The 11,054-nt window shown below is 41.3% G+C and overlaps 1 protein-coding gene across 1 annotated transcript; it reads right to left on the bottom strand.

The window, feature by feature from the left end:
- Positions 1-6,224: 6,224 nt before the first annotated feature.
- Positions 6,225-9,727, bottom strand: car15 (carbonic anhydrase 15). Its single transcript, XM_005735234.1, has 8 exons — positions 9,626-9,727; positions 9,466-9,495; positions 7,426-7,602; positions 7,206-7,351; positions 7,004-7,096; positions 6,852-6,918; positions 6,603-6,763; positions 6,225-6,506 (listed from the first exon to the last, which is right to left on the bottom strand). The coding sequence occupies exons 1-8, from the start codon at positions 9,675-9,677 to the stop codon at positions 6,282-6,284; spliced, it is 951 nt and encodes a 316-aa protein (XP_005735291.1). The 5' UTR covers positions 9,678-9,727; the 3' UTR covers positions 6,225-6,281.
- Between the last annotated feature and the right edge of the window lie 1,327 nt (positions 9,728-11,054).

Genomic DNA, 11,054 nt, shown 5'->3' with positions numbered 1-11,054 from the left:
TTGATGATATTCCAGTGTTTTGCGGTTTCGTTTAGGTTCTCTTCTTACTTCAAAGACACTATATTCGTGTGTGAATGTGTTCGTTATCGTGTCCGGATAGAGCGCGAGACTGTGAGTTCACTGACCCCCCCCCCCTTCTTTCGTGGGCCGCAGCATGGAAAAAGCCAACCAATCATGCAGAGCAAGAAAGACTAAAGATTAATCAAGTCCTGTCTACTTCCAGAGCAAGTGAAGGTACAAGTTTTCAGCTGTGGAGAGAGTAGTTAGTTCTCATTTTAAGTGCCATATGAATGCGTTACTGTCTTTGTTTAACCCGAGGAATCCAGAGATGCGTTAACATGGATGTGCACAGAAATGCTTCCTGTTTTTGGCTGATGGAGGATTTTTCTTTTCCTTTTTCTGTCTGGGTTCACCGTCTCGTGTTTGTGTGCTCACAGATCTCTGTCCTCGTTATACTACCAGTGTTTAATGTTCCCCGCGAGGCAGAAGAGAGCCGATTCTTTCTTTATAAACTCATCGCAATGAAAAAGACAAACTTGTGAATGCACTCGGGGCTCGCACTTATGCGTCCCCCCCCCCCTTTTTCACCCACTCAGTCCTCCCGCTAAGACCAAGTCTAACATTTTGCTTTTCATTCAGTTAAATTGAAAATGGAGATTTTTTTTTTCCACCAGTGATGTTCATATTGTAAATGATGACTTGTACAGAAGATCTAATGCTTTTTTTATATACATCTTCACAACTTTTAAAATGCATCTTTCTCTCTCTCTGTTTTTCACAAAAGACTGAGTATTTAAAAAGACAAACAAGCGTATTTTCAGGGATCTGTAAAAGAAATCTGATGGTTTAAAAGGTTGTTTATTTAAAGAAAAAAAAAAGGTCCACTGTGTACAGGACGAGTCTCCACCTCCCTTTGGAAAGATTGTTTCTTGTAGAAACGTCTTCATTTTTCTGCTCATTTGCTTTGTAATCCTATGTGTAAATAGTGTAACTGTGAATACTATATAAATAAATATATATATATATATAAATATATATATATTTTTGTTCCCTGGGATTTGCTACATAAACACGGCTCAGACATCTATCAGAATTAGATGAGCTGGTAGCAGGAAATTCAGCTTGTGTCAAGCTTTGGGGTTGTTTTTTTTGTTTTTTTAAATTTTCTGTTGTAAATTCTATGAAAAGTTTGCGGTGTGGAGAAAAGAAAGGTGCAGAATCGGCATGAGAAGAGGACTGATGTGTCAGCCTGTTTCTCCTGTCTATTTATTATACAACAAATGTATGAAAAAGGAAGAAAAAATGGAAATAAAGCATTTTTGCATACATCCATAAACGCTGGTGGTTTGTTATTCCTGAGGCTGCACGATGTGAGATAGAAATACGACTGATGGAATGAAGATCGTCCTGCTGATGCAGGCAGCAGCTGATCAATCAGCTGCCACATCAATCATGCGACTCAGTGCAGGTTTCATAATGCTACAGGTGGGGGGATTCTGCTTACGCTCATCATGCGCTCCACTGCTACTGTCGAGCCACTTTCAACTCCCAAATTCTTGAATGCTCCTATGAACGTATTACTGATGATTTGAACAATATTCACATTTTCAAACTCCGATGGACTGATGACCTCCCAGGCTGTACCACATAACCCTGAATTTGCTGGATCTTTGGATGGATGGATTGCAGAGAGGAGCCGAATTGTTTATGGGAGAGGTTTGTTAAATTTCACGTGACCATAGATGATTCAACCTGACTCTAAAACAATTCAAATGAAAACTGTCAACATGCTGACTTTCTCTCTCGCTATATACACAAACATGAATGCAAAGAGACTTTTAGTCCAAACCAGGTCTTGCGTCAGTTCACTGAGGGGTCAGTCACAATTCTCCATGAGCAAATGGCAAGTCAACATACATGCATGGGACTTGTGGCCTGAGGGTTAGAGGTAGAGGGTGCCCTTTCATCCATGACTGCTCCAACAGATCTGACTGTGGCTGACAGCGAGTACAGCACCCTGGCAGAAGAAGCATTGTGGTGAAGCTCATCTAAATAAACCCCAGAAAAGGCATTAGATTTTTTTTCCAAGACTTTTTTTTTTTTTTTAATAAAACATTCACCAAACCAACGAGTTGTCAAAGCAAGACTCCAACTACTTTGATTCAGTGCTCCAACCCTCCTCTCTGTAGTTGGGATTAATAATGTGTTTGATCAGTGAATTTAGAAGCTTTTGTGTTTATCTGCAGTGAAAATCTGCAGAAGCCTGGATTCACATTCACACAGTCCCCAGGGAGACAGAAAAGGCTCACAGTGTGGTCTCCCTGTGTGCGCGCGCCGCCCTAAGGCCGTGACAGGAGGAGGATGGTGTGACCACAAGCGGGGAGGCTGGGCTCAGAGAGCGAGCTTAGACAGCATGGGAGCCCAAGTCGCACTCGTCGCCATCTGCTTAGCGAAATCAAACACAGGATCTGATTGGTTGGTCGTTGTCGCTCCAACTGTGCTGTCTTGCTTTGCCGGTCATCTTTGCAGCTCAGATCGTCTTAAAATGTTTTCTTTGATTCTTTTGCTAATCCTTATGAAAAGGGCAGTTAGAAAATAAAAGCTGAAAGAAAAACTGATATTTACATTTTACCATTATTGGGGATGATGTGCAGGTGTGCTCAGGAGTTTACACTCACTAATCATGGGCATGAAGCTCAGGGTTATTTTGTTGCTGTTAAAGATTTCGTGGAGTTGTTCTGTTTCCAGGGTGGAATGATTGTACAGCGTGAGACTGGTTCCCTGTATCAAAATTTCAACCATCTAGCTGTTGATTTGACATGAAGTTGAAGATTTCGCAGGTAGTTTTTCAATATTCCATCCACTTTGTGTAATGTACCAGTACCACTGGCAAAAACAGCCCCAGAGCATGATGCGGGCAGGTGCAGATGCAGCTGCAGATTTTAGTTGACTTTGAAGGCGTCAGCAGCCTCTCAGGCTGGTGACAGTAATGCTGTTTCAGCAGTTTCCCGGTCATGGCAGGGAAGAGACCTTTCCAACTTGTATAAATCTACAATTCAGCTTCTTACACCTTCACTGAGGTTCTTGGACTGTCCTATTGCTCGGAGCATCGGCCTATCCAGTGAGTCAAAACAAATCCTTTCTATGCTGGCAAAGAGAAACTACTAGTTGTAGTCAATCATAATCCCTAATGAGAAGATAACAGGCCATGTACATGCCAAGTTAAAGGACACTGTAGAACCTTTAGCACCTCTTATTAAAAGATTTAAATGAATGTATGTATATAATTTGACTGTGTGGCCTCAAGAAGATCTAAAAAAAAAAATAAAATACAGCCACGTGCACCTAATTCTTGCCATTAAAATCATTAATGACATATGCTGTACAATCATTCCACCCTGACGTCAAATAAATAAAGGTCCAAAATTATCATGACAATCATGTCCACGGTGACTGGATGCAAACGTCTGAGCCCAGCTGCAGGTAGCTGCTTGGTGGAGTATTTGCATTTATTTGCTTGTGTTATAAAAGGCCTGAAATGCTAAATTTAGAGAGATTTACATCCCAGACTTGGTAGATGATTAAGGTCACATGGATGTTGTCACAGTGGTTATAATGATCAACATATATTCTACACCTGTGTGAGTCGGCTAGCATGTTTCCCCATTTAATGCTGACCACAGTTCAGCCACATACTTTCAATTTTCTGAAACCTTTTTGCATGAGGAATAACAAAAAAACAACAGCAGCAAATAGGATTTTAAAGAATGATTTTATTGTTAGGATACACAAGTGTTATAAGGGAGCGAGTCACACTTTAAAGAACAGTCACACAGAAAATATTAAGGCTTTTGTTTCCTTGCAGGTTTCTTTTTTTCCTGGCGTAACCCGCAGTCCTCCTTTACACGACGTACGGCCACACTTCAAAATTCAATGCAGACTTGAGCACTGAGTACAAACTAATGTTTGCATGTTTTTGCGTGACGCTGGTAAATCGGCTCATTAGGCAGCCATTACTGTGCTATATTCTAGCACCTTTCCTTAACGCCCTCTTCTTTTCAAAACAGACCTTTCCTCCTGCTACTGTAGGAAAAGCAGGTGAGGCACCATGCAAAGTAATGTAACTTTGGATTTCAAAATGTCTGCAGTGAAAACGTACTGTTGCAGGAATAACCGTAAAGCACTAATGTTCGTCCCAATCAAAGGCTAACAGTGCCCCGGGGGACATTTTGCTTTAGCCCAAGTCATTTGGAAAGGAATGTACAGGCCTGCATGATGTAATAGTATCATAAATCTTTTAAACAGCCAGCTTAAAGTATGGCTAAATCTATTAGAGTTGAAAGGGTTAGATTTTATCGCTAACCAACACAAGCACACAGTTAAGCAATGAGTAGCTGGCTCGGTGGTTAAAACAGCTAAGCATCCTCTCCATGCTCTCTTGACTACTTTCTGAACTAAAAATTAAACCCTTAGAAAACACACACAGTTAACCTTAATCAGTAATGTTAATATCACAGTTAAGGTGCTGAAAGTAGTTTGGAAAATCGTTAAAATAGCTATGAGTAAATTATAAAGAAGTTAAATCCTTAAAAGTATTGCATTACATAAAAAAGCTGAAACTACTGATGTTAATATATAACTTACACTAATGAGTAAATAGGAAATAGCTACAAACGCGGACAGTTTAATGGGTTATAATCTATCAATTTTCATATCATTATGTGGTATTAAGTGTTAAATAACAATAATTTTGAATGGTGGTGATGCTGACGGAGCAGCGACATGTCTGTGCTTCAGAACAATGTTGCGATTGACTCTGCATCTATTGAGGTTACTGAACAGAGGAGTTACACTTAGAATTAATATTAACCTCCTATTAACCTGGCGTACACATATGTGGACATCACATTTTGGGTTGTCTAGACCAAAATACTTAATTTTTCTCTACAAGGACCTGATATCCACTTACGAGGACGTTATACTGCCACTGTTCTATCAAAGTTTAAAACGAATGTCCTCAACTGTGGATCTCATTTTTCTCAGAAACTAAAATTAGGTTTAAAAAAAGAAAAAGAAAAAAAAAAGAAATCTGCTAATTCTTTGTTTTTAAATTCATCAGGTCCCAATCAACCCAAATAGCAAAGAAAAATTAAAAATGCATGCCATGAAAGAGTTCAGGTCTTAGGAGGTTAATATTAATTAATATGAATATATTTTATAGTTTTGCCTCATTATAACACAACAGTGGATACTTTATATTAAAACAGAATCAAGAAATGATTGAAGGGTAAGACCTTCAGCTTCATATAGTGGCTTTTCACTCTAATTTTAAATGTGAGGCCCATAAAGGTGGAAGTACAAGTAAGGGAGATCTCTGTTAGCCTGAAATACATAAATCTATCAGAGCGATAGCAAAAGCTTTAGCAGTTCAGTTCAACCTTAAAGGGAATAAATACTAGGCAGCTTGGTGACATCAAAAAGGTCTGAAAGACCACAGAAATGGTGAAGTGGATGACCACAGAATTATTTCGATGGTAAAGAAAAAACAGGAAGTAAGAGTGTCAGTTTCAACAATCTTTATGTTTAAATTCATATGGTTTGTTCAATTAATTAAAAGACGGTATATAAATTTTATAAAACGTTTATAAATTAAAACTGAAATTCTCATTTAAATCACATCTCAACTGTTTGAAATGCACTGTAGTGACATACAAGGACATGGAAATTATGTTGTCTAATGAATTATAGATCTAATTGTATTTTTCTTTATATATTTCTTTACTTTTTTCATAAATCTGCATTACTGCGTTATTTGGGCATATTTTTAAATCATTATCATCAGCTTAAAATGCCTGACCAATACTTTTAATTTTTCAAATGTTTTATAAACAATCAACCTTGTTAGCATGCTAACATGCTATGCTAACCAACCAAGTTTTGCTTTGACTTAACTTTGCTTTTATTTTTATTTTTTAATTGCTCACTACAGAAAAACAAAGGTATACGCATGTACATTAGGTTGTAGTTTTTAAAAGCACACTTTGAATGCAAAAGGCTTCACATTAAACGGTTAGCAACATGCTAATGAATTCAAATTTCCTAAAAACACATGAGACGTTAAATAACACTTACAGTACTCTTCTTCACAGTTTGCTTGTTTTTCCTAGAGTATTTCTAAATGTCTGAAAACTTCTCCTTAAATGAAAAGTTCAACTAACCTGTTCTTTATTTAATTTTAATTTTGGTGTTGTACTATTTCACGCCTTGGATTTAACATGGTGCTAAAGTCCAGATAAGAAGCCTCCCAGTAAAAGGACTGGAAGCAGATGCACTGATGTAGCAGACAAGAGGGTTCGACCAGCTGCTCCTCTGAGGAGTTTGGCATCTATGGAGGCTGAGACAACGCGACTGAAGATGTGATGAATGTGTCTGAAATTCTTCTGGAGAGGGGTCACCTGCTCTGCGTCCTCCTCTGTGGAGAAGATCTGCGAGGTAAACTGAGCCAGCTGAGGAGACAACCAAACCCAAAAATAATATTTTAAAGCAACAGGTAAGTCTTTAAAAAAATAACATAAAACCTGATCTGAACCTAGGCGACTTACTTGGGACCATGAAATGTAGATGGGGACCTCATACAAAGTCCACACAACCGCTTCAGAACATGGAGGGGTGGTAAGGCTGCCGTAATATCGGTAATACTGACTCATGTTGTGCTTTGGCAGGAGGCTCATTAGAGGAAATGGCTTTACTTTAGTTGCTTGCCCTGGGGGAAGGATACACAGACATAATGAGAACATTGCTACGACTAACACAAGAAGGCAGGAGTGGATTTTTCTTAAGGCTCCACTCACCTTTGTAAGCAACAGAGGAGAGTTTCTGTGAGATGTGTCCAAAGTGCACATTATCTGCATACACAACCTGAGAAATATGATAATGTCTTAATAGTTTTGCTTTAAAAATCCTTAAAAATGTAGTTCAGGACTAGGCTGAGAAATAAACTGACATCAATGAAGAATCCAAGAACGGCAAGTCCCGTTGGATCGTCGAGGGCTGCAGACAGATTTGGATGGATGGACTTCATGTTGACTATGTGCATCTGGAAGTAAAGAAAGTCCACAGAGACATTAAGGGAAGGCTGCACTGCATCTGTGTGCTTACACAGGTGGCTTGTGACTGTGTAACTCCGTCTACTGACCATACTGTACCTCCATTGGGTATCTGCGTCTGTCCACAGTGTGCTCTGAGCCGTTGGACGCCGGACCTCCCCAGTGGAAGTGCAGCTGGATGGTGTGGTACACATCTGGAAGACCGCCACCACTCACCGCCATGCCGCTGCCGACCTGCAGTATGACTGAGAGCAACAGCGCACGCGTCACCCCCAGCGCCCACGCGACAAAAACGCGCTACAATATGCGGGGTATTCACCTGAGTGCCCGTCGTTTTTGAGCGTCCAGTGGCCTGTTTGCGTCTCCTCGAAGCCCTCTAGATACAGAGCGCCCAGAGAGGCGTTTCTGACCATGTGTTCGTCCAAGTTGATGGGAGAGTGATGGTGATTAAGTAAAGAGTAACAGGAAGGGACCATGTCTCCCCATGAGTAAGGATCTGAGGATGTGAAAGAAGACTCATGAGCTCCAGACAGACAACTAAAAAGTGTAAGAAGAACCTTGCTTGCTTAACCTTAAAATCAGCTCACAGCAATCAGTTTTGGACAACCCATGCTTTCCGAATATCTGATATTTTGGCTTTTATTTTGAAAGGATACTTTAGACCCAGGGTCCCCAATCCCAGTCCACGAGGGCCGGTGTCCCTGTAGGTTTTAGATCTCACCCTGGGTCAAAACACCTGAATCACATGATTAGTTCATTACCAGGCCTCTGGAGAACTGCAACACATGTTGAGGAGGTCGTTTAACCATTTAAATCAGCTGTGATGGATCAAGGACACCTAAAACCTGCAGGGACACCGGCCCTCGTGGACTGGGATTGGAGATCCCTGCTTTAGACTTTCAACAGTGACTTCAGCTTCAGATCATCTAATATATAAGTCTTTTTGCCTTCAGCATTGCCTTAACTCTTCATGGCAGAGATTGAACAAAGTGCTGGAAAAATTCCCCAGTTTGGTCCACACTGAGATGCGAGCATCACATCCATGATGTCAGTCAGCTGTTCCAGCACATCCCAAAGGTGCTCTGTTGGGTTGATGTGGTCAGCAACCATCCGGCTGATAGGCTGTTGAGTTTTAATGATGCTCAGTTGGTACTAAGGGCCCCAAAGTGTGCCAAGAAACCCACACCATTACACCACCACCAAGTTGATACAAGGCAGAATAGATCCATCCTTTCATGTTCATTTCTGATCCTCGCAGGCAAATGTTGCAGTAGAAATCGAGACTCATCAGACCAAGCGTCAACATTTCAACTCTCTATTTTGAATTGTAGCCTCGGCTTCCTGTTCTTAGCTGACAGGAGTGATACCTAATGTGGTCTCTTCTGCTACTGTAGCACATCTGCTTCAAGATTCACACACTTCTGCACACCTTGGTTGTAGCAACTGGTTATTTACTGTTGCCTTTCATTCAGCTTGAAGCAGTCTGCCGCTTTATTCTCTTCTCTGCTGCCCACTTGACATTTTGTCCTTTATTTATTTATTTTTAGACCCCGTACAGTAAACTCTAGACATGGTTGTGTGGAAAATCCCAGCAAATCAGCAGTTTCTGAAATACTCAGTCAGCTCATCTGGCACCAACAATCAAAGTCACTTAAATCCCCGTTTTGAACTTCAATATGCCCCCTTGACCATGTCTACATGCCTAAAGGCATTCAGTTGCTGCCACGTGACTGACTGTTGTCACATTCAGATGGTCAGAATTTGGTGTGAACCATATGAAAGCATGAACTCATCCTGTGTGGTATCAATGGTTCAGGCTGCTGGTGGTGCAATGGCAACTGAGCATTAAAGCACTACCACCAGAGTATTGTTGCCGGTCACGTCCATCCCTTTATGACCACAGTGTGGCCATCATCTGATTCCAGTAGGATAACATGCCATGTCACAAAGCTCAAATCATCTCAATTTCTTGAACATGACAATGAGTTCACTGTACTCAAATGCCCTCCACAGTCATCAGATCTCAGTCCAATAGAGCACATCTGTGATTTAGTGGAACAGGAGATTTGGATCATGGGCGTTCAGCTGACAAATCACTGAGTAGTATTTCCAGCACCTTGTTGAATCAAGAATCTGGCAGATCTGAAGGCAAAAGGGGTACGAGCAAGGTGTAACCAAAGAAGTGGGCATTTGGTCTGTATTGTGCACTGTAACTGTGTCATTGATGGAATTTGATAAAATCCTTTCTAAAGATTTCATACCATCATCGTGAATCCTTTTCACCGTTCTAATCATAACGTGAAAATGTGACATCGTGACAGCGCTCGTTCTAAAATTAAAAAACAAATAAGTTACTCACCACAATGTGGCTCATCATAACAGTAGTCATCTGCGAAATGAAAACGGCACAGTGACGACAAACATCACCTTTCTTTCCCTTCCATCCAATTACACGAAATTGCGCGTAAGAGACGTTCGCAATATCTTTTCACCCCGCGAGACCAGAGTCGTGCCCTCACCTGAGTCAGCGTATGAGCCGACGATCACAAGGAGAGCTGCGGTCCAAATCATCCCAGGATCCTGGTGGAGCGCACAGTGAGGTAGACTGAAACAATCGAGGGCGAACGTCCGGCTTAAATATAGGAAGGAAGGTGAAAGCTGAGATTTACTTTCTCCTGGGCTGATCAGTCAACCGTGTCATTACCAGTCTAGTGGTCTTTTCTGATAAACAGGCTCATTGATGCAGGGAGAGCTTCACCCCCCTTACACCCCCACACACCCCCACCTCCCCAGCTGCTGCTGCTGTAAGCATAGATGCCCAGTGACTAGTAACAAGACCCATTCATCTCATGGGAAAGTCAGAGGATGTGTTAGGAGGCTGGATTAGAAGTGAACAGAATATATATGACTCGGTATAAAGAGGCTGTAAAAATGACACCGTGTTTAAACTTCAGAGGTTCTCTTTATATTTGCTCATCACTGCCCCACGCTTTACAGTGGGAGGGACCACCCTCTAATCAGTGCCAAGCTCTGGGAATCCAGTTAAAAACCCTCAAATTAACACCTAATTTTACACTTAAACCCATGTTTTTAAGTGATGTTACACTTCCTCTCCTAACAGCTCAGTGTTAAGTGTTACGTGTTTCCCATCCAGGAATAGATTGTGCGACTCCGTCACTACTCAGCCTGCATGAACAAAGCCTCTTTTCTCCGACGGTGCTTCTCGGCTGGGTATCACTCTCTCCTCTCCGCCTGCCCCCTTGTGAGTCACCGCGAGGTGCACTATATCCGCTTTCTTTAAATTATGAGAATCTTTTCATTGCCGTGTATTGGACACTGGTGCGAGGAGGCGGGGGGATTTCCCTGCATCCCACCTTAATCTAAATTGACATTTGGTGACCGCATACGAAGGAATTTCCTCCTCAAAGCCTCGCAGACCAGCTAAATGTCACGATGTAGCGAGGTTCAACGTAAAGTTCAGAGCCACTGACGCACAAGCTCGTCCTTCATGGTGCAATTTATTTGGCATTTGATTAGATGTACATCTACCTCAGAAAAAACACAAGCTCCCCTGCAAATTAAGCATTTCTTTTTTTAAATGGTAAAGGCTATGAAATAAACATCAATGAAATGTAGCATCTGCTGTATTGTACATAAAACATTTCAAACCCCGCTCCCCCTCCAAATCCAGAAAAACAAGCTCTCACGCCACCATCAACACCACCTTCTAGCACAGAAACTACAGTGTAAATGCAGCCGGATGGGTTGTGGTGGGCACGTTTTGGATGCATACGGGGATATTAAACTATATGCAGGAGTCTTTTGAGCCTACTGTACAGGACACATGGTTGAGCATAAAACATTTTTGTCCAAATCAAAAAGAACAAAAACTAAAAATCTCTCAGCATGCCAAAAGATTAAAAACATGCACCACAGGTCGAAAACGCA

The sequence above is a fragment of the Pundamilia nyererei genome, unplaced genomic scaffold (assembly GCF_000239375.1).
Source record: "Pundamilia nyererei isolate P.nyererei 1_Seehausen unplaced genomic scaffold, PunNye1.0 scaffold00063, whole genome shotgun sequence".
In the NCBI taxonomy this organism is placed as follows: Eukaryota; Metazoa; Chordata; class Actinopteri; order Cichliformes; family Cichlidae; genus Pundamilia; species Pundamilia nyererei.
Note: the sequence above shows the minus strand (reverse complement) of the source record. Positions and strands in the feature narration are given on the sequence as shown.

Excerpts from the sequence above, each read along its gene's own strand:
- car15 (XM_005735234.1), bottom strand. The coding sequence starts at position 9,677 with ATGATTTGGACCGCAGCTCTCCTTGTGATCGTCGGCTCATACGCTGAC. Across the intron at positions 6,919-7,003 it reads TTCTTGGATTCTTCATTGAT|GTTGTGTATGCAGATAATGT; the intron begins GTCAGTTTATTT and ends CATATTTCTCAG. Across the intron at positions 6,507-6,602 it reads TCTACATTTCATGGTCCCAA|CTGGCTCAGTTTACCTCGCA; the intron begins GTAAGTCGCCTA and ends TTGTCTCCTCAG.